Genomic DNA, 24,001 nt, shown 5'->3' on the forward strand with positions numbered 1-24,001 from the left:
TTAGAAGGCATGTGAAACTATTCTTTTCCTTCTCTCCATTTCCTGTGGCTTGGACAAAACGAGCTGCGTGTCCTAACTGCTCTATCAAAAAAGTATGGGCTACTCTTAGGATCAAAGCAATGGCCAATCATCCTGTTTTGGTTACACTTCCCTTGGGCTAGATCAGGGCTGACAAAGCCACTTCCGGCCTGCCCAAGAGGTGGGGTTGCGGGCTTCACGCCCACTCCACGTGAGCGGGGGCTGGTTTCAGCCCCCACGAGAGCAGGGGAGTCCCGGCCGCGTCGTCCACCCAGCCAGCCAATCGGGTGGCTGGGGGGGGGGCGTGGCCTGCCCTATTTAGGGCCGGCGCGGCCGGGGCTCGCCCTCTTTTGCCGGCAGGAGACTCCCCCTCTATGTTGTTAACGCTTCCCGTGTCTCCAGCAAATGGGCTGGAGCCGGATAGTCGATAGGACCAATGCCTAAGCCAATTGTTTCCTGCTTGGCAGGGGGTTGGACTCGATGGCCCTTGTGGTCTCTTCCAACTCTATGATTCTATGATTCAATGCCTCTCATTCCTGAATTCAATAAAGTTGTGGCCTAATTCGCCCATTTAACCTTAAATTATGGTGTCTTGTGTGTTTATTTATCCTTGGTGGGGGGCGGGAACTCGCCATGCAACACGAAGTCCACAGGCCACGATCTGGCCTGCTAAGGGTTTTCGATCAGCTCACATGCAGTAGCTTACCTGTTCACTCTTCCAGCCAGGCAAAAAGTTTTACAGAGCCAGGAATAGGGAACCTCTAGCTTCCAGATGTTGTCTTACTACAGCTCCCATCAGGAGTGCCAGCTTGGCCCAGTGACTGTGGGTGCCCAGGGCCTTGGGTGCCATGCAGTGTGCATGGCCCTGGCACCAAAATTTGTGGGTGCCCGGCTCCTTCATGGGGACTTTTGTCGGTGCCCCAGGGCGCCAGGGAGTTGGCAACTATGGCTCCCATCATCACTGCCTGTACTGGTCAATGGGAGTTGAAGAAAATTAGCGTTAGGTAGAGCCATAGGCTCCCCACTTAAGGTCAAGGATTGGACCCAATCTGCATGCACAAAGACATCATAAACATGAAAAAGTGTTTCCCTAATACAGAACAGCGTTTAGATCCTGCCATTTAAACAAAGCACAACACTAAATTTAAGTATGTGCCTCTCAAGGTATGTCATTCAAAAACAGAACAGATATGCCCCTTTCTCAATCTGCAAAGGTCAGATTCTGTATTTCTGATCAAAGCACGAGTGGTGAAATTTATGGGATCAGAAGACTTTCCCACAAAAAAATGCGTCATTTTTACTATTACATAACAGCCAAGAATATGATAAGAATTCTCAGGATGCCTCAGAGGATCATTTTCTACCAATTTCTTGCCACTTGCAACTTTTGGCAGACTGCATGTTAAAGGTCTAGCATTAGCTCTTACGAATGGTTGCAAACACTCCTGAATATGGCATAATTATGCACTAATTACAAAGATCTTTCTTGTGTTTATTTTGTTCTATTTCTCCACCAAGGGGGTTTTTTTTGTTTGTTTCATTTTTAATGTCAGGAGAAAAGCATACACCATAGTTTGCTCATCTGGATGCGATTGCAAGCTATGGTTTGCCCAAAACTGAAGTCAGTGAGGGAACTGGAGTGCATGAGGGACAAGGGAACATGCAAGCCCAAGACTTGCTCATGTAATGCCAGATCACAGTTTGGTATTGCATGTTTAACAGGTCATTTAATTGTGCTCCCTTACTAACTGAGGTAAACATATGTTCCCAACTTTGCTTTCTGACATTCTTTAAAATATTGTTCTGCCCTTAATCTTGTCTCGGTTACACATACCCAACTCCTTCAGCCTTTCCCTATATGACTTGCCTGCTGGACCTTCTGTCACCCTCATCACAGAATCCTCTGAACTTTTCCTCTTTGTTGACAATGTTCTTTCATTGTGGCACCTAGTGCGGAACACCATACTCCAATTGGGGACCTCTGAGAAAGAGGATACTATTCATTTACTCCGTATAGCATACCACTCACAGCCTTTACTATCAAACCAACATTGCCTCTTCGCTATCATCCCTGGGCAGAGGATGTTGTAAAGTGCACTAAAACTGAGAGAAACACGGAGAGGTATTCTCAGATGAGTGTTCCACAACTGGGGAACTCCTCCTGTCGGCCTATTAAAATTTGAGTCTGTAAGGTACCCGTTTCAAGTAACCTACAGCTATACTTCAGCTGGCGGGTCAAGACCCACAACTAAGTCAGAGTAAGAGAAGAGATGAGCGTCGCAACCCCAGAGTCGTCCACGACTGGACCTAACGGTCAGGGGTACTTTTACCTTTAAGAGAAGGTGACTCTCACTGTTTGCACTAACCTCCAAACACATGCATGGTAAAAAATTAAGAAGAGACCCCCCTAATCATGAAAGTTGGGGCCAAAAATGAGTGCCAGATCTGTGATGCAAGTACTATGCAACACATAATAAAGTCTAGGAGGACAGGAAGCTGCTATTATTAGACTAATGCTATGGTGGGAAGAACATCTATATAACTATGCTAATACGAATGTGTACATTCAAATACCTATCAAACCAATTACAGTGGTACCTCGCAAGACGAATGCCTCGCAAGACGGAAAACTCGCAAGACGAAAGGGTTTCTTGTTTTTTGTGCTGCTTCGCAAGACGATTTTCCCTATGGGCTTGCTTCGCAAGACGGAAACGTCTTGCAAGTTTGTTTCCTTTTTCTTAACACCGTTAATACAGTTGCGACTTGACTTCGAGGAGCAACTCATAGCACGCGGTGTGGTAGCCTTTTTTGAGATTTTTAAAGACTTTGGTGATTTTTGAAGCTTTTCCAAAACTTTCCCGACACCGTGCTTCGCAAGGCGAAAAAAATCGCAAGACAACAAAACTCGCGGAACGAATTAATTTCGTCTTGCGAGGCACCACTGTATTAGACTAATGCTAGGGTGGGAAGAACATCTATATAACTATGCTAATACGAATGTGTACATTCAAATACCTATCAAACCAATTACTGTTTAGTATTTCTAAGGTATTAATAAAACGTGCCAAATAACCATTAATGTTCAAATACAATCTTTCAATGTTCTTTTATTGCACAGGCCTGCTAAAAGTCAATTCTTTGAGAAAAATAAAACTTCCTGGAAAGCTTTTCACTCATTTCATAGAAGCATCACAGTGCTGAATGACAAGGGCACACAGTCTTGAGTCAAATGACCCTGTTGCTGCCTTTGAACTAAACCACTAAAATGAGATAATGAAAACTATACATATACGAAGTAATCTGAATTGTCTGCTAGAAAGACAGCATCCATATTTGTGCATTTCCCATTTATTTGATCTCTCATTAGGGAGTTACCAGTTGGGCTTGTCCAATTGCAAAAAGACACTGCAGCTTTGAAGCAACATGCATAGATCCCTAATAACCCAAAGCAGCTGGATAATCAAGGGGGGTGAGTGGATAACTTCCTTTGTACAAGAGCTAGTATTTCAGCACACACAAATTTCTCCAGAATGGTAGTTTCTCTCCCATAATGTTAAGCGCTAATACTTTACTCAGGCATTGTGCACATTTCTCCCCCAACATTTGAACAAAGATGACTTGATTGTTCAGCATTGCTTTCTCACCTCAAATGTTTCTTAATTCTCATTTATTTTTCTCGCTCACACAACTCTCAATTCTAGACTTGCATCACTATAAGATTCTGTTTTCTGGTCCTCCTATTTCTGGCATTTGTCCTACTCTCAGTTCCTTTCTTCACTGGAATTGCTCTGAATATTCTCCCTTTTGTCTCGATTTACCACTAACTTTCTTGCTTTCAAGTGTCTTCGTACCTTTGGACAGCTACACCTTTCCTATTTCTCCTTCTTCCACCACATTCTCCATTCTCCCATTAACCTTCCTTCTTAAATCTATCCCTTTCCTCCGGAGGTCCGCTTTATGTTCCTTCCTTTTTAAAAAACCAACCCGTTGAAAATAATCATTTCCTAAGCGTCCCATGGTTACTCCTCCTTTCCCACCCTCTATTCCTTTGTCTTGTTCTATTCCTTATCATTCAAGTCTATCGTGGCTATGAGCCCAGAGCCAATGATTATCTTTACTTTTCAAATTTTATGCATTGTCCAGATTTTAAGCGCTGAAAACAAACAAAACACATTTTTTAAAAATCACATTCTTTCCTATATCATGGACCAAATGGAATTGTACAAGCAACATTCCTGCATTAGAAGACGTTCTATCTTCTGGTCACCATCAGTACACATGAAATGATCTTTACTTCTTTAAGTTTTTAGGAGTACAGTAATAAGTCAACAGTTAGTAGTTTATACAGTGCATGATTGCCAGTTGAAATGCAATGAGCAAAGCTATGTGTCATTACAGCAAGCCTTTGTTCCAACAAAGGCATGAATATTCACATGAAGGGAATGCTGACAAATGAGACAAGTAAAGGACACTTACCTTTATCCAAGAGAGAAGAAGTAGTAGCATTTCTCATTTGTGCAAACCAATTGCTTTTTTTTGCTTGTTCAAATTTGGGAACACTGGGTTAGTTCCAGAGGTTCCCGCCTTCCACTGGGGCAAGGCAATACTCAGATCCAAATCCATTTTATTTAAAAACCGCTGAAGGGAAGAGCAGCCAACAGCCTCCTTTATGAGATAATCCTGTTTGATTTTTACAGAATTTGTTCCTTAGTTCTCTCCTACGTTATATTAGGTAAAGGACCCCTGACCATTAGGTCCAGTCGTGACCGACTCTGGGGTTGTGGCGCTCATCTCGCTTTATTGGCCGAGGGAGCCGGCGTACAGCTTCCGGGTCATGTGGCCAGCATGACTAAGCAGCTTATGGCGAACCAGAGCAGCGCACAGAAATGCCGTTTACCTTCCCGCCAGAGCGGTACCTATTTATCTACTTGCACTTTGACGTGCTTTCGAACTGCTAGGTTGGCAGGAGCTGGGACCGAGCAATGGGAGCTCACCCTGTCGCAGGGATTCGAACCGCCAACCTTCTGATCAGCAAGTCCTAGGCTCTGTGGTTTAACCCACAGCGCCACCCGCGTCCCCTACGTTACGTTTTGCAAAATTAAGAAATAATACCAGAACACCAATATAAAGTGTGAGGCAAGTTGTGCTTCGGTATTGACGCATAAACAGATTTGACATGTGGGCCAAGATCACGATTATGTAAATAATAGCTATGGGATATAATAAATAGCAACAAACGCTACTAACGAAGAATGATGGGATCTCATCAAGTCATGCTACAATGCTACTTACCTGAAACTCTCTTGTAAGACTTGTTACTGTTTTTAGTGCCATTTTGGTGTTTCTTGTCTATTGATGGAGCTATGACGCCTTTGCCATTCAAAATCTTTTCTGGCGATGGTGGCACCGATTTACATGTCAAAGCAGATTTAATTGGAGCGGATGTGGTAGATGAAGAGGCCGAGGAGGTGGAGCTGGTGGTAGTGGTTGCAGAGTTCATTTTAACATTGGCACCATCTGCCTTCACTAGGTTAGGAATTTTCTCTAGACTGACTACGGGAACAGGAACACTGAAACACCAAAGAGAAAGTCTTCAAGATGTGTTTTCTGCACCATGCGACATATAGTCTCTTAACTTCCTTCCATGCTTGGTTTCACATTACAGCCACTAACCCTGGAATTAACCTAAAACCGGCACATTTAGTTATACTGTTTATTAACATGTGCACATACTATTTTCTTAATGGCCAGTTCTAAACACAAAAATATAAGTGGTGGGATATATATGTATTTTTAAAAACCTATCTGTACTTGTTTTTAAAAATGTTTTCTCTTTTATTATTATTATGCCTACTCTTGAGATAGTGTAAATTTATAAGGCTTACTGGCTGTATAGTGCAGGCCTCTATCACAGGGAATAAAGGTAAAGGTAAAGGGACCCTGGGGACGCGGGTGGCGCTGTGGGTAAAAGCCTCAGCGCCTAGGGCTTGCCGATCGAAAGGTCAGCGGTTCGAATCCCTGTGGCGGGGTGCGCTCCCGTTGCTCGGTCCCAGCGCCTGCCAACCTAGCAGTTCGAAAGCATCCCCGGGTGCAAGTAGATAAATAGGGACCGCTTACTAGCAGGAAGGTAAACGGCGTTTCCGTGTGCGGCTCTGGCTCGCCAGAGCAGCGATGTCACGCTGGCCACGTGACCCGGAAGTGTCTCCGGACAGCGCTGGCCCCCGGCCTCTTGAGTGAGATGGGCGCACAACCCTAGAGTCTGTCAAGACTGGCCCGTATGGGCAGGGGTACCTTTACCTTTACCTTTAAAGGGACCCTTGACTATTAGGTCCAGTATTGACCGACTCTGGGGTTGCGGCGCTCATCTCGCTTTATTGGCCGAGGGAGCCGGCATACAGCTTCCGGGTCATGTGGCCAGCAGGACTAAGCCGCTTCTGGTGAACCAGAGCAGCGCACGGAAACGCCATTTACCTTCCTGCCTATTTATCTACTTGCACTTTGACGTGCTTTCGAACTGCTAGGTTGGCAGGAGCAGGGACCAAGCAACGGGAGCTCACCCGATTCGAACCGCCGACCTTCTGATCGGCAAGTCCTAGGCTTTGTGGTTTAACCCACAGCGCCACCCACGTCCCATCACAGGGAATAAAAGGAGTCAAAAGAATATTAACGTTTTCAAATTTATCATCCAAACTAAAGTGTTTGATAGACAGAAGAGAAGTCTTAAAAGATTTTAATGGCATGCTTTTAAATATTGTCACAGCATTTAATAAATCTAACGGACCCTGAAATAGAGGACCAGAACGGAACCCCTGTGCGAAATGAATCCCACCTGTATTTCAGTTCCAAACTACTGCAAAATGTGGTACTGGGCACAAATTGAGACTCTCAAAATTGTAAGTCCTATGATTACAGAGACCTTTACTCTGTAGAAGACTATGTACACTGATCGTATTATAATAACAGATTCAGTGTTTCATTAATTAAAAAAAAGTTTTCAGACACTGTAGTGACAAATACATATTTTGAAGTGGAACTGGCAGAAGTATACAAAGCAAGCAAGAAGGATCATTGCACTCAGCTATAAGTTCTCCTCGCTCCATTATAGTCTTGTTGCTTTATTATATTATTACCATACTTAATTTCACTTTCTGATCTCAGTCAAACTCAGAAGTAGCTTTCACACACAACACTAAAAACACATTCAGCTAATGTTGCTGATACAGGAGAAAAAGAAAAAAGGAAACTGGCATTTTTTAAGATCTTCATTGTAGGCCATTCTTTGGGTGCCCCAACTTTTACTGGTTAGACCAGAAACCTACTGCCTAGCCAATGGAAAACTATGGCAATAGACACTGGCATTGTGAATAATTTGTGTTGATTTCAGTGCCAAATTAAAACTAACTTATTTCGAAGACTTTATAACCAAGGCTTTTCTGTTTTATAGTTATCTTGCTGATATTTTACTTATTATTATTATTATTATTAATCATTAATTATTTATATTATTATTTAGAGATGTGCTTTAAGTACACTTATGTTAACCGCCTTGCACACTGCCCAGTGAAAAGGGAAAATACACTAAAACAGACACAAACATTTAAAAACCCAGTGTACAGTTTAACCAATATAGATTTTACATCCACGTATGAGATTTGGTAAATGTGCCATAAGTCAAAATAGCCTGAATCATCATGCATCATTAGGACATTGAGAAGATCTTTGATTGCCAGAAATATTTCACCATCAAAATTATGGCCAGTACCTTTTGTAAAATTTCACATTAAAGTTAGCTTGTTGTAAGAAATGTTTAATCTGGTTGCTTTAAGAATTTGAAAAGGGTATTCAATTTTCCCCCTTTTAAAATACCAATTCCTTTTTTTTTGTTATTCTTGTTTTCAGTACTTTAAATGTATAAATACAGAGATAGGCATAGGCAGAACAATACCATGAAGCTCCGTGCCTCTCTTGTCTCTCATCAATATGCTCTCTTTTGCCTTCAACCCATATTATCTTTCTCCATGCCACGATACGCTATTCTTTCATTCATGGAAGATTTTCTACGTGCAGCATCTGTCCTGTGTTTACCAGTTTTTAAATTTCTCTACAGTTGGAAATGAGGGCTGTTGCTCCTTTAGTCACATGATGGGAGAATATTCACTGTGTTCCAATCTGTGCAGAATTTTAAAGGAGCCCAACACAGAAAACTTAGCAGAAGTGCTGTCAGGCTATCACTGCATATGAGGCCCTATTCTATCATATCAACATGGTTAAACCAGCTCTGGCTGTGTTTTAGCATCCGTTGTTGGGTGCTGGAATTTAATTATAATGGAGTTACTTTCATAGCTAACTTGTATCAGCAAAGCATATCTCTACCATAAACATGATGGCATATACTACATGGGTAAGTGAATCATTCAGAACTTTATTTTGTACAAGGGACAATGACTGAGTTTTGAAACTGGGCAACTGGCAAGAAACCTGCAAGGTCACAGATGGAAGCGAAAGCTCAGAAAAAGCTCAATATGGAGGTTAAATGGCCGAAATATTGGGAAATTTTGGAACAAGATGGAGATAGACTAAAACTGCAGAGTTTTGAGAAACTAAAGAACAAAGTGCGAGACTGGCTTCATTATTATCAGATAATGGAGGCATACAATTTGGACAAGAAAATTGGCTTCCAGGTGGAAAAATCAAAATTAGAAACAGAACTGTTAGAACCCAAAACTAAGACTTTGTCAAGGATGTATAACTTGCTGTTGAAATGGAATACTCAGGACGAAACGGTGAAATCTGTTATGATTAAATGGGCACAAGATATTGGACACAATATTATGTTTGCTGACTGGGAACAGTTATGGGCCACAGGTATGAAGTTTACGGCATGTAATGCCTTAAGAGAGAATATTATGAAAATGATATACAGGTGGTACATGACCCCAGTCAAGCTAGCAAAAATCTATCATTTGCCCGATAATAAATGTTGGAAATGTAAAGAAATTGAAGGTACATTCTTTCACCTTTGGTGGACGTGCCCAAGGATTAAGGCTTTCTGGGAGACGATATATAATGAATTGAAAAAGGTATTTAAATATACCTTCTTGAAGAAACCAGAGGCCTTTCTCCTGGGCATAGTTGACCAATCGGTGTTAAAGAAGGATAGAACTTTCTTTATGTATGCTACAACAGCAGCAAGAATACTTATTGCAAAGTATTGGAAGACACAAGATTTACCCACTTTGGAAGAATGGCAGATGAAGGTGATGGACTACATGGAATTGGCGGAAATGACTGGCAGAATCCGAGACCAGGGAAAAGAGAGTGGAAGAAGACTGGAAGAAATTTAAAGACTATTTACAGAGACATTGTAAAATTAATGAATGTTAGAATGATGTTGGATTGAAATTAAGTGGTTTCTAGCTGAAATGGTATAAAAGAATATGAAAAAATGGTTTTTTATAAGTACAAATTTAAGGTTATAATAATGTAAGATTAAAGATCTGGGTAGAATAAAGAGGGAAAGAAACTGCTCAGCTAATAAATTGAACTGGAATACAAAAAAGGGAGGTATGAGGAGGTCCAAGAAACAAGTAAATGAAAAATAATGTGATGAAAAGATTGTTTTTAACTATTTTTATTTTGTATTTTCTCTTTTTTCTTTTTCTATTTTGTAATGTAAAAATCTTAATAAAAATTTTATATATATATAAAAAAAGAAACTTGCAAGGTCAAAGCCACAACTGATTCCGGGAAGCAGGTCCTATCTCTTAAAAACAGCAACCTAAAACTGCAATCCAGTAAAGGGAGACAAAGAAGCCAGACATTAGGATGAGTAGAGATAGCCTAGTGATAAAGCTGCAGTTGAGAACGTATGGGATTGGTGAAAAGGCACCCTAGCCAACCGGAATACAAATCGGGATAGCTCAGTTGGTAGAGCACGAGATTCTTAATTCCAGAGTTGGGGGTTCGAGCCGCACACTGGGCAAAATATTCCTGCACTGCAGAGGGTTTGGTCTTTTGGTCCCTTCCAACTGTACAATTCTATGATTCTAAGTGCTGCACTTGAGTAGAAGCTACACAGAGGCTTGAAAAATTAATCTGGATCAACCTCTCAGTAGAAACAGGACAGTTTTCTCTGCTTTAAAATGGCTTTGAGTCTGTGGTTGCTACCTTTTGCCTATAAACGACAACTTTGGAATGGATATTGCCTGTTACGTATTGAGAATTCATACTCTTGACGTTATAATCCAAGAAGAAAAAGTAGCAGACATTCCCCCAGGTATATAAAATAACTACTGGGATTAACTAATATTTCACCAGCTTTTTGCTATCGCCATGTTGTCATGGAGTGGGGTTCAGTCATTTTGATGTGATTCCTCCTATCCCCTCCTCAGGAAATGTCTTTTCCAAAGGAAGTCAGAATTCCTTATTAACTTGCAAAATCACATCCTCTTATTGGGTCATATACAACTAACTTTTGCTCAGAGTAGACCCACAGAATTTAATGGACCCAAGTTTGGTGTCACTGAATGTGGTCCAAAGGAAAGTCTCACATTGGAAACAGCATAATGGCAGCCGAGAAAACCAGTAACGTCCCTTTCTAATATTATGTCATTTTTAATTAAGAGCAAATGAAGTAGTATACCCTCCAACATTTCTCCGATGAAAATAGGGACGCCACATTCCATAACGATAATTTTAATATTTATACCCCACACATCTTACTGCGTTGCCCCAACCACTCTGGGCAGCTTCCAACATATATAAAAACATAATAAAACATTAAACATTTTTTAAAAACTTCCCTGTACAGGATTGCCTTCAGACGGCTTGGGGGTCAGATAACTCCACACCCTCCAACATTTCTCCAATGAAAATAGGGATGTCCTAAGGAAAAGTGGGACATTCTGGGATCCAATCAGAAATCGGGGCAGCTTCTGTAAATCAGGGACGTCCCTGAAAAATAGGGACACTTGGAGGGTCTGAACTAGTGCATATCCAATCTAATTCACACAGATAAAGGAACCATCCTTTCTACTCTATATGCTACAATTACGATGCATTCAACTTTTGTCCCTTAGGAAAGACAACTGTTCAGTAATGGGCCGTGTCAAATATTAAAAACTGCAATAAGGATACAACAGCCCATATCCTATCACACAAAGGCCTAGTGTCAGGAAACTGACATCGGAACAGAGTGGAGAGGCTAGGCTCCCCAATGATGCCGGAGAGGGAACCAGTACAGGGGTAGAGAGGACTTCCGCTGGGGAAGAAAGGCAAGGTGACACAAGGAAGAAAGAAGGGATTGAGAGCACTTCGGAGGGGAGGCTCCGAGACTCTTCTAGTGAGGTCAGTGAGGAGAGTGGAGGACCACCGATAGGCACGCCCACTCTGCGCAGAAGGCTGCCGCGCAGAGAGGCTAGAAGAAGGCTGTCTGTTAAGGAATTTTTATGCTGGAGGAAGTTTAGGAAACGCCCACTGACGGATTCTGCCAGCGACTGAAGCAGTCGTGCCCAAGGGGGGCTGCTCAGCCGGGGGGGAAAGCAACCGCATCCAGCAGTTTGGAGCAGGCGGAGGTTACACACAAGCAACCCCAATTCCCATGATACCTAGGGTTGCTCTTCTTCAGATGTTTCCAGAACAGAAATATCAAATGCAATATTGACAAATTATTATTTTTTCTAGAGAAAGCCAGAGCAAGATATGGCAATATGCTGCCCTAGGGTTAGAGGCTGTTCTAGATTATGAATTAAGGGAGGATCTATATACTGAAGACTGCCACAGGAATCCAGGACAAAGGAGACATGATGAATAGGGTCACGACAGCTGTAAAAAATGATATAGTATATTTGACTACCTCACTGAGGTCCTAGTTTTCCAGATCTCAGGAAGTGCAGGCCCTGTTAGAGATCCTGACAGTCATTTAGCAATGCCTAAGGTTTGTTTTGCAAGGGAGACTTCCTTCTGTACATGTGCAGAGACACTAGTATTCAAGCATGTTTTAAGTCTTTTGGCATAAAGTGCTATTAAAAAGCAGCCCCAAAGGGCTGAAAAAACAGGTCCTCATTCAATAAAGGTAAAGGTAAAGGGACCCCTGGCCATTAGGTCCAGTCGTGATCGACTCTGGGGTTGCGGTGATCATCTCGTTTTATTGGCCGAGGGAGCCGGCGTACAGCTTCCGGGTCATGTGGCCAGCATGACCAAGCTGCTTCTGGCGAACCAGAGCAGCGCACGGAAACGCCGTTTACCTTCCCGCTGGAGCAGTACCTATTTATTTACTTGCACTTTGACATGCTTTTGAACTGCTAGGTTGGCAGGAGCAGGGACTGAGCAATGGGAGCTCACCCTGTTGCGGGGATTCGAACCGCCGACCTTCTGATTGGCAAGTCCTAGGCTCTGTGGTTTTTGAAGATGACATTCCGTCACATGCATGGAAGTCTGTTGCAGCAGCAGGGCTGCAGGGCTGGTTACAGTCCAGAATGATAGCACAAATACGATAAACGAAATAATTGACAGTTTTGATGCCTTTTAATGGTACCCAGAAATCTACTGTATCTGCTTAAGAGCTGGTTGGGCCTGCCACTAAACAAACATTTCCTATTAATGTCAATGGGGCTGCAACATGAAATGACTGGGGGTTTTTTTTTAGGTGTGCGCATATGCACATGTGTTAAGTGCACCCACACCCACACCCCATAGGGCATAAATGGAGGTTTCCTGCTCTTGCGCCATGAATGAATTCCCATATGTAAATAATTCAATTATAACACCACAGCCAATTGGGCAATTGGGCAGATACAACACACAAATCATGCAGTAACAGTATTATTCTTATATACAGCTATTGTCTGGGATCCAAGTACCAAATGGGGAATTCTATACTTCCAGCTGTGCTCCTGGAGCATCTCCTACCAAGAGCAACACCTGGAATTCAGGGGAAATTTTGGAGCAACCATCAACACAAGAAAGAAGATTCCACCTAAACATTAGGAAGAACTTCCTGACAGTAAGAGCTGTTCGACAGTGGAATTTGCTGCCAAGGACTGTGGTGGAGTCTCCGTCTTTGGAGGTCTTTAAGCAGAGGCTTGACAACCATATGTCAGGAGTGCTCTGATGGTGTTTCCTGCTTGGCAGGGGGTTGGACTCGATGGCTCTTGTGGTATATTCCAACTCTATGATTCTATGAACACAGCACAAGGAACTATGGAGAGGCAGGAAAGTCTTGGGTGCGCAAATTCAGGATCCTAAGTGTGGTAGCACTTGTCCTCAACAACAGGAAGGCACCTGCAGTATTGGCATTGAAGTACCTGCTTAAAACTCACCTGTTCACTCAGACTTTCTTTGAGGGATAATTCAACTATGTTGATAAATTCATTTGAGCTACTAATTTGTGCTATCTTTGTTTTGTGGATATAATCTGATTTGTTTATTTTATGTCATTTTGTGGTACACCACAAAAACAATATGTCCATCTTGTGATTTTCTATTTAAGACACACACACACACACACACACACTACTCCAACGCTAGAAGAGATCCATTATTCAGCCACATATTAAATTTTCCGTGTTTTATAAGAAATATGGAGAAGAAAAAGGAGAAGAAAAAAAACCCCAACAGTTTTCCAGAACAGTGACTTACCAAGGTTTATCCCTTGATACTTTCGAAGAAAAGACCATGTGCTGTTTGCTAGTGGAGGTAATTAGATTGTCTTTGGGCGTTTTGAATGGCTTTGAGTTGTTATTGACAGGGTTATGGCCGCTGATACAGGATCTCGGTTTCATCTGTATAAATGATGCCCTGGAATTGCAGGGTGGAGAAGCTGGAGATGGGGAAGGCTTACACATTGAACCGTGTCTTCGTTCTAAAGCAGGGAGGGGAAAAGCCAGAGACAATGAATAGGCAAGACAATGGCAGCTAGGTAAGAAAAAAAGAAAGAAACCCAAGCAGTATAGAAACCATAAGCCCAAAGCATCCCGAATAAAACTGATTTGCTATTAAAACATTATTTATACTATAATATATATTATAATATGTAGATGGCCAAAATAGAAATGGAGTACAGTGCCACACTGTGTGCTTGGTGAATCAATGCTAATGGTTACTGCTGAGCTGGCACTGAAAAGCCAAAGTCCTTGGAAAAGCCAAATGGAAACCAAGTGGGACTCTTATGTCTGATGAGTGGGCTGGTTTGCAGGTATCTTCGGCCTAGATACAAGCTGTATGGATAATAAATAGAATTTTCCTTATGCATACTCAAAACATATCAGCACCTCTTCATTCTGTGCTATTCAGCTTAATAGGGTGGCCGAATAATTACACAACAAAGCTACATTTCTCTCACAAAAATAATTCCCAACATTCCCTCCCCTCCAAGTCTTGTTTGTAGACTTGTAATTAAGAATAGAGAAATGTTGGGGCTAGGGCAAATAATTTTAGATGTGGTGGCAATTCCGATGATCTTAATGGCACATTTTTCAAATAAAAAGAGAACAGCCAAGGAAATGGCTGCTGTACATATATGTCATCATGTGATCCCATGCTTGAGCAGCAGAAAATAAAAGTAACTGGCTCACAGATCAGTTACAATCTTTGAAACAGTCCTAAACTTTTTGTCCTGACTTCCTGTGCCTGTTAGCAAACACAAAATGATGTACTGTGATATGCAAAACTTCAAATTTCAGCCTTTTCATTTGCTCATGATTTGATCTGCAGTAACATTTTGCACTTACTCGTTCTCATTAGGGACCATTAATTACCACATTTATAGGAAATGCCAGATCCTATCTTTGCAATGAAAAATTGAACTACGAACTGAATCTGAATGAACTGCCTAAGTGTTTATACTGATCAGTATTTAACTATTTATATTAACGGTCATAATCAATTAAAAACAAAAGGGCAAGAAAGACAACATTAATTCCTTCTCCAATCCTTCAGCAAAATTAAAGTGAGAAGCCCATGGACCTTAAAGGTCACATTCTGTCCGACCAATACAAGGGGAAAGGCGTTCAATGTGTCCGAGTCAAGGGCCTCTCTTAAGAATGCGCTCTCTTCCATTCCTCAGCACATGCACATATCAAATGTCTAAGCTGATCTCACTGGCTGTACAGTCTCAGGCATGCAAAAGCCAATACCTCGTTATACATTTAATTCACATACACCAACATTAAAACTGTGTGGATTAGCTTTATGTCAATAGATTATGAAGTTTGATAATCGATCTTTAATAGCAACATGATCTCAACCGCTCAAAAATGCCCAGTGCTTACTAGAGCTCTTAAAAAGAACACAAGCCAAGTATCACAAGTAACGTTGCAAACATTAGAGAAAAGAGATAAGAAAACAGGAATGTGTGAGAAGAACAATGCCTAGAAGAATGAATATTTATGCCTTTACATTATCAAAATCTAGCAAATCAGATTGTGTTTATTCATGCCACAGTCTTCAGCCAATAATTTGTGCATATGCCGGAAGAAAGTTTTGTCATTCCTGTTTATTATCCAAGGTTGTTTATTTGTATTGAATTTTGAACTTTGTGATTACCCAAGTCACCATATGCTACAGTGGTCAGTTATTCAGAGAAAAACGCAAAAAGGTGAGAGCCAAGAACTCCAAATTATTACTATGCTTTCGTATTCCCCCCCCCCCCCAGCCTTACAGATTAATCATTGATTGGAGTGAAACAAATCATTATCATCTCAGGATAAAGAATCATATGAAAAGCCCTAGGAACAACAAATGCAAAAAGGCAGGAAGTGAAGTAAATTTCAGTTGCGCAGCCACAGGATGCTAAGTCAGCGGCAGAAGAGTAGAAATGAGTTACTGAAGAAAAATCTATAAAAGGAACTTGGTGGGCTAAGAATGCGACCATTTCAACCCCATTTCTGCTGATTAAAGCATTCTTCCTTACTGGACCAACCATAAAAGGACTGCTGAGCCCCTTTTCGGTGCTTTTTTTAAAAAAACTTTTCTTAGATATGCTTCCACTGCCAAAGCAATCAGGCCAGTGTTCCCCCCCACCCTATCAGATCATGTGTGGTTCATTAAATGTATCGTCTTTATCGCCAACAACATTCTGTTGCAAATAATCATAGCTGCATCAGGGCAAGAGTTCTCCCATGCAATGGTGGTGGCCAGTAAAAACACCAGCATAATATGGCAAATCTGATAGTACCAGCCTTGCTGCCTAATCAGTGGGATAAGTTTCCTCTCTCCATTCACAGTTAGTATATTAAGAGAGCTTAGAATTCCTCCATTGATATTCTGTCTTTTTAAAACACCTAACATTTTTTTGAAAGCTCTCTATAAAATATAAGACTTGGACCAGGCAGTGCTATGATGTCATTATGTTCATTGCATGACCCCTGATGGGCATGGACTATGCTGTGAAGAAGCCCTTTAAAATAAAATGAGACAGCAGCAGTAATTCAACAAATAAATGTTGCAAATAGGGTGCAAAAAATGCACGAAGTAACTGAAGGGAAGGTGTGCAGTTTGCCAGATTCTTCTAACTTACTGAAAGGGCACTTTTTACATTGAAAAATGAGCCTCATGAAAATACAGCATAGCGTTATATGAAACCCTGCAGGTCACCATGGCCTTCCCAACATTTAAGCGCTCAGAGAGTGCCAGATATGGGGACATAACTCTGTGGGCAGGCAAAACACTGGGAGCAAAAGAAGAACAGAGGCAACAAAAATTTTACTTGTCTCAGGCAGGGTTACTGAGATAGAGCTCAAGATCCCCAGTGAAAACTGGAAAACCAGGCCACCACTAACCCAGCTAGAAAGCTACTTATCAATATTAGCTTACAAAATTGAAAACCAGAGACTCAGAGCAAGGTAGGGACTCATTTACAATGGTGTTAATGTGCTACTGCAATGTAAAGGTAAAGGTAAAGGTACCCCTGCCCGTACGGGCCAGTCTTGACAGACTCTAGGGTTGTGCGCCCATCTCACTCTATAGGCCGGGGGCCAGCGCTGTCCGCAGACACTTCCGAGTCACGTGGCCAGCGTGACATCGCTGCTCTGGTGAGCCAGCGCAGCACACGGAACGCCGTTTACCTTCCCGCTAGTAAGCGGTCCCTATTTATCTACTTGCACCCGGAGGTGCTTTTGAACTGCTTAGGTTGGCAGGCGCTGGGACTGAGCAATGGGAGCGCACCCGGCCGCGGGGATTCGAACCGCCGACCTTTCGATCGGCAAGTCCTAGGCGCTGAGGCTTTTACCCGCGTCCCTTACGCTACTGCAATGTACTTCCTGTTAATATCGCAAAACTATAGATTGACACACTTCATTGGGAATTTTCATTAAGCATGCAACCAAACTGATTTCGTACAGGCATGCCCGTCATAAGTCAACAACTTTGTAGGTTACTATCTTAGTAACTGATATGACGTATGCTTCCAGTTTAAAAGGTTTAAACATTAAACCAAATGCCAAGCATATTTTAATACAAAAAGGCATACTCTTGTAATGAGCCAAATAACTCGAGTCATTGGGGAGATTAGGGATAACAGGCAGTTACTTCACAGCCAATCGCCATAAACACCTTGCTAAACACTTTCATTTTCCTTGTGACAAAGTCTAGCACACGCTGTTGTCCATTAAATTAAATAACAGAAAGGAAGGAAGGGAGAGGGAAAGTCTGCTAACAAATTAGAGCGTTGTAGGAGTGGTAGAAAATACCCAAAGAAAAATGAATAGCCTGAGAGAGTTGGATAAACATAGTTTCAAGTTTGGTTGAAAACAATCTTCAAACTGAATCCACTCCAATTGTATTTGCACGGTTGAAAAGGAAATGGCAGAGAGTTTAGCTTTGGCTCTTCGTGTAAACTGACAAAGGAAACAGACTGCCGGGTCGAAGAAGAGTACTGATGTTTTCGATTTAAAAAAAAAAGCAATTTAAGAAACTTGTTAACTCCAGAGACATTAGTGGAAAACAATCAGCTGAAATACCCACCAAGTTGCACTTTTCCTGTATTGGTTACACACATTGTCTTCCGACATAAAACAGCTAAAACCTCCTCCTTTCTGCTGGGGAGGGCGAAATCAGCAAGAAGACACAGTACACAAAACAGCTTGCTAGAATAAATTGTAAACTAAAAGGACTTACACCGAGGCCCAGTCTGCCAAGTTAATCCAATTCTAGGGCGACTGTAAACAACTTGTACTGCTGGAACATGAAATGATTCACGTTACGGACACTGTCAGAGAATGACAGCGATATGATTAAGTATTCTGCAAAGGCTGGAAACGAGGCAAGCGACTGCTCCAGTAAGCTGCACGCTTGCAGCCGCCAACTGTTTTGACTACAGACACAAAACACCATCCCTAACCAGGTTTCACACCCTACCAGTTAGACAATAAAATTTTTTAAACAGCTTAAAAAAAGAGAAAGACAACTACCATGCATTATCAAAGGAAAAGACTCCGCACATTAATAAAGTTTTGTTGGTGGCAAATCTCAAGGTGACCAAGTAGGGATGGCAGTAAACTTACCCCCCAATTACCATGGCCTTTTGCATTTTGAAAACAAAGCTCAGGACTACCGCACAATTAGGTACCGTCTGTGTACAATGTAGCTTAGCATTGGCCAGCAACTCTGTTGTTCAATCAGTCAAGAGACCATTTCTCAAGCTTGAGTGACCAGCTGTTGTTGGACTACAACTCCCATCGTCACTGACCACTGGTCCTGCTAGCTAGGGATGATGGGAGTTGGGATCCAACAACAGCGGGGGACCCACGTTTGAGAAACACTGTGCTACATATTTTGGTGAGTTCTGCAACCAACTGATGAGGAGGCATACGCATATCAACTATTTCATTTGCTGCACAAACATACGAAACTGTCTTATATGGTGTAAGATTATTGGTCCAGATATTCCTGGACTTCAACTCCCATAATTCCTGAACAATGGCCATGTTGGCTGAGGCTGATGGGAGTCCAAAAATACCTGTAAGGCCACAAGTTACTTGCCCCTGCTACTATTGTGACTGGCACCAGCTCTTCAAGGTCTCAAGGAGAGGTTTTCCCCCACCTTATTACCCAAGTTTCATTTATACTGAATTAACCTATAATATTTTGCATGCAAAACATGTGCTCTACCCACTGAAATATGGTTCCTCTATAGAATCAAATACTTGGCAAAATCCAGCCAAATAACCCATTTGTGCGTTTTATGTAAACAGAGAAGTGTCATAATGCATTAAAAAAACCAACATATTACAAATGGTGACTATAGTCATTTATACACACACACACACACACACACGGTTCTGTTTTAACAGTGTATGCTTTATCGTTTTCCCCAATATCTACAGTTCCATAAACCAAACATTAGGAGCATCAGTGCATTAAAAAAAATTCTATGAATTTATAAGAGCTTGGGAGAGTGCACCTGGGTTGGAACTGGGAGATTTGGCTACCAGACCCAGGTCCAATACATTACCCACTGGATCACAGTGATCATATCTAGGGTTGGGGAATAGATGAGTGACCCCAAACTCTGAAAGTAAAGCCATGTTCCCAACAGTCCAAAGCATGCTCAAATGTTTCTGCATGTGTTCTGTGGTATTTTTTGCGATGCCCCACTCCTCTCCTTGCACTGGTCTGCTCTTGAAGTTCTCCCAGTTTGCATGCATGGAGCTTCATAAACCACCGTTTGATTCCCCACTTCAACAGGCAATTAGAAGAAGCAGAGTCTATTAGCTGAATAGAGGCAACTTTCCCCTTCATTCCCACTTGATGAATTTCTAACTCCCAGATGCCTTTCTCCTAAATATTTTGCCAAAGCTCCAATTCAAACTTAACTGCTACTTTTAAGAAAAAGCCTAAGAATGTGAAAAGCAACTTTATCCTCACCCCCCTCAAAGTACCGTATTTTTTGCTCTATAAGACTCACTTTTTCCCTCCTAAAAAGTAAGGGGAAATGTGTGTGCATCTTATGGAGCGAATGCAGGCTGCGCAGCTATCCCAGAAGCCAGAACAGCAAGAGGGATTGTTGCTTTCGCTGCACAGTGATCCCTCTTGCTGTTCTGGCTTCTGGGATTCAGAATATTTTTTTCTTGTTTTCCTCCTCCAAAAACTAGGTGCGTCTTATGGTCTGGTGCGTCTTATAGAGCGAAAAATACGGTAAGTTGCAGTACTGCTTTCAACAGAAGCAAAAGTTCTCAATATGTGGCGGTGTCAGTAGCTGCTCTTTGTAGCTTATGGTTACAACACGTCCCTGTTTCCCAAAGACAGTCCCTGGATTTACAAATCTGTCCCCGGACAAAATCTGTCCCCGGAATGTCCCCAGATTTCATTTAATGTCCCCGGATTTATATTTTAAGTGTTGTAGATTTATTAGTAGGGAATGAATGTTGCATGATTGGTTCAACGGCACAAGACACATCATATGGGGACTTCCGGCGAGGCAAAATGGCGGTGTGATGGCCTGGGAATCCAATTCAGAAAGTGAATCGGAGGAATCCCAGCCGGCCTGCAACAGTCACTCTTGTAACAGGAAAAAACAAACCCTTGAATAACAACTAATAATAAATTAAATGTACATTGCTACTCTTGGGAAAGCCATCAGGTGATTATCAAGCGTGGAACAATAGATTATTGGACATATTTTGTGTTCACGTATGACATGCTTTGAAGGGACGCAGGTGGCGCTGTGAGTAAAAGCCTCAGCGCCTAGGGCTTGCCGATCGAAAGGTCGGCGGTTCAAATCCCCGCGGCGGGGTGCGCTCCCGTCGTTCGGTCCCAGCGCCTGCCAACCTAGCAGTTTGAAAGCACCCCCGGGTGCAAGTAGATAAATAGGGACCGCTTACAAGCGGGAAGGTAAACGGCGTTTCCGTGTGCGGCTCTGGCTCGCCAGAGCAGCGATGTCACACTGGCCACGTAACCCGGAAGTGTCTCCGGACAGCGCTGGCCTCTTGAGTGAGATGGGCGCACAACCCTAGAGTCTGGCAAGACTGGCCCGTACGGGCAGGGGTACCTTTACCTTTACCTTTATGACATGCTTTGAGATCATTCTGCTTCAAATCTTATTCAGTTTGGGGAGGGGGCAAGGAGGGGAGAGGGGAAAGCTGAAATCTGTTTCTACACCTTACTGAGCAACACTGGTGGATGAGATTCATACAATTCTGGAAAGTTTGCTCTCATTTGCTCTGCTACTTGCTGCAGTGTTTGTGAACCAAGAAAGGCAACAGTACAGGTTAAAATTTGAATCCAATTTTAAAAGTGTTCTAGGACACCAGTTAATTTGCGGGCTAAACTTCCAAGTGAGATGGCAAGAATTACACCTGCAAAAATTAAAGCATTTGACTGCAGCTTTCTACTGTTAAAGCCTCCTTCAGATCCCAGAAGAGGCCAATAGCTGCAAGGCCAAATATGTAATGATATGATCTCCCTCTGCTGGCTATGTATATGCAAGCAGCTGAGAAGCTATGAAAATCTGAGTGTTCCAATAGGACGCTTTTCAAATGACAGGAAAAAAACTAAATTAAGTTACTGCCAGATTGGGAAATTAAATAGCCTTTTCCTCCTGTTCCTGCGCTGAAATTCCTGAATAAACCCACGGGCCGTGCAAAAATACAAAATTGAATGTAACAGTGGTCAGAGTTCCTCAGCTATGGTGTGAATAATTTCAATCCACACACTGTCTTGCAGGCACACATATTTGGAAAGACATTCCCCAGCGTCACTACTACCCTCATATCTCTAGCACGCTATACAGCTTTCTTAAAAGAAAAGAAAAATAGCTGAAAGGCGTGAAAGGAAGACATCCCATGCTGGACACCGGCATCATCCCAAGGTGCCTGATGAAAGATTCAGCCACAACATAAGAGCAAGCAAACAACTGTAAGAGATTTACAGCCATACCTATATGGTCTATGGTTTGAAGAAGCACCTTAACATTGTTTTGAATTTCTTCCCCCATTCTAAAAAAAAATTCTAACTCTTATCTACACCTCATTCCTAGATCTCTTGATGAGATAAAGGTAAAGGGACCCCTGACCATTAGGTCCAGTCGTGGCCGACTCTGGGGTTGCGGCACTCATCTCGCTTTATTGGCCGAGGGAGCCGACGTACAGCTTCCGGGTCATGTGGCCAGCATGACTAAGCCGCTTCTGGCGAACCAGAGCAACGCATGGAAACACTGTTTACCTTCCCGCTGGAGTGGTACCTATTTATCTACTTGCACTTTTGAACTGCTAGGTTGGCAGGAGCAGGGACCGAGCAACAGGCACTCACCCCGTCGTGGGGATTCAAACTGCCGACCTTCTGATCGGCACGTCCTAGGCTGTGTGGTTTAACCCACAGCGCCACCCACGTCCCGTTAACGAGATAGCAAGTCACAAAATATTGTGGTGGTTTACTGTACTGTGAGAATTACAATAAGAGAGGGTTTTTTTCCTGGTGACACACACCTACTATGATTTGCGACTGGGAACGTTATGATCCGTATGCTAGACAGAGAAATAGAGATTAAACACAGTTTTAAAGAATAATGTTCTTTACAAAGGGGCCACAAAGTCACATGTTAGAACAGCTTTATTTCACCCTGTAAGAGAAGCCCCAGTTCTTTGTCAATAAAATCAGTCGGTGTTGCGGCCTACGGGTGCCTTCGGCTTTTACGCAAGAGGTAGCTGTTATTTAAAGCAGCCAAGGAAATGATCCTAACAAGTGCGTAAATGTGTAGGAAGCTTTCAGATGCTGAAAATAAAACGAGGCTGTTGATTAGCTGTGCACTTTCAAATAAAGGGCAGCCTAAAGAAGCGAACTGTTTAGCCACAAAAGTTATCTGAAGCCTTTTGCTCTACTTATACAGGCAATCAGTAAATTTAGCACAATGGAGTATGCTGCTCCATCACACACACACACACACACACACACACACACACACACACACACACAATGTACTTCCAGATCAACATAAACAGAGTTCGCACTCACAGCCAATACTTTAAAATGAGGTTTATGTCCAAATAGCTCAACTCTGCATTATTAAAGAGGAGGCAATGCATATAGCACGACAATAAGAAAACAGCACATGTGGCTGACATGAACTCCAATATTTAAATTGAATATTTTGCTGTGCCCATTCACTTGCATCAAGCTACTTTTTCATACGGCGTGAATACCAATTTGCGGGGCCAGTGTGTTGGGGGGAGAGATTCAAGGTGGAAATCTTATTTGTTCACAGTTGGCACATGTTCATTCTAATGCAATACTCTTTTTGGCAGGGTGGATCAACATAATTTCAAACCAGAACCTAAGTATGTTGATTGAAAGCAAATCTCGCTAATTTGAAAGGGAATGGTCTGCTGAGTAAGGATGCTTTGAGGCAGGAGCTTCCCACAGTCCTGGTCTGCTTGCTTTTGTGATGAAGTGCAGAACACACTTGCTTAAGCAAGAACTGCAAACAGCAGGTAACTTTCTTCAGGAAGCTTGTGGAATTCAACTTCTGCCACATGCACACCACACATTTAAAGCACACAGTAAACCCACAATTTATGCACACTGAACTCGTGTGCATTCAGCTTTACACAAGTGGCAAAAAAGGGGGGGGCAGGGTTCTGGGGAAGATCACTTTGGCCAAACCACCCGCCATTGAACCCAATGGGTTTTGACTATACACAATTTTGGCTTTAGGCAAGATCCCCTGGATGTAACCCCTGCATAAGTTACGGGCTTACTGTATTTTGTTAACAGAGCTAGCTTACAGAACCCTTAGCAATCTACAGCTCCCAGAACTATTTGGGTGGGTGGATGCATGCTTGGAATGTGTTAATGCTATAAATGCGTTTTATGTAGGGCTGCCTCTGAAGACAGTTTGGAAACTTCAGCTAGTGCAGAATTCAGCGGCCAGGTTGCTCACTGGAGCGAGACGGTTTGAGCATATTACACCAATCCTGGTCCAACTGCACTAGCTACCAATTAGTTTACAGGCCCAATTCAAAGTGCTGGTTTTGACCTATAAAGCCTTAAA

At 42.4% G+C, this 24,001-nt stretch overlaps 1 protein-coding gene across 11 annotated transcripts in view; it reads right to left on the reverse strand.

The window, feature by feature from the left end:
* ATXN7L1 (ataxin 7 like 1) overlaps positions 1 to 24,001 on the reverse strand; it is a 77,731-nt gene that overhangs the window by 16,297 nt on the left and 37,433 nt on the right. For 8 of the 11 annotated variants that reach the window (XM_028747443.2, XM_028747441.2, XM_028747438.2 and 5 more), the window contains 2 exons: positions 13,657 to 13,879; positions 5,311 to 5,588 (listed from right to left, as the gene is read on the reverse strand). In XM_028747443.2, the coding sequence (XP_028603276.2) occupies positions 5,311 to 5,588; positions 13,657 to 13,879 (501 nt within the window). Of the gene's footprint in view, positions 1 to 5,310; positions 5,589 to 7,963; positions 8,556 to 13,656; positions 13,880 to 18,132; positions 18,633 to 24,001 lie in introns of those variants that run through there. The other 3 variants (XM_028747445.2, XM_028747446.2, XM_028747447.2) reach the window with 3 other exon arrangements.

The sequence above is a fragment of the Podarcis muralis genome, chromosome 10 (assembly GCF_964188315.1).
Source record: "Podarcis muralis chromosome 10, rPodMur119.hap1.1, whole genome shotgun sequence".
Taxonomy (NCBI): Eukaryota; Metazoa; Chordata; class Lepidosauria; order Squamata; family Lacertidae; genus Podarcis; species Podarcis muralis.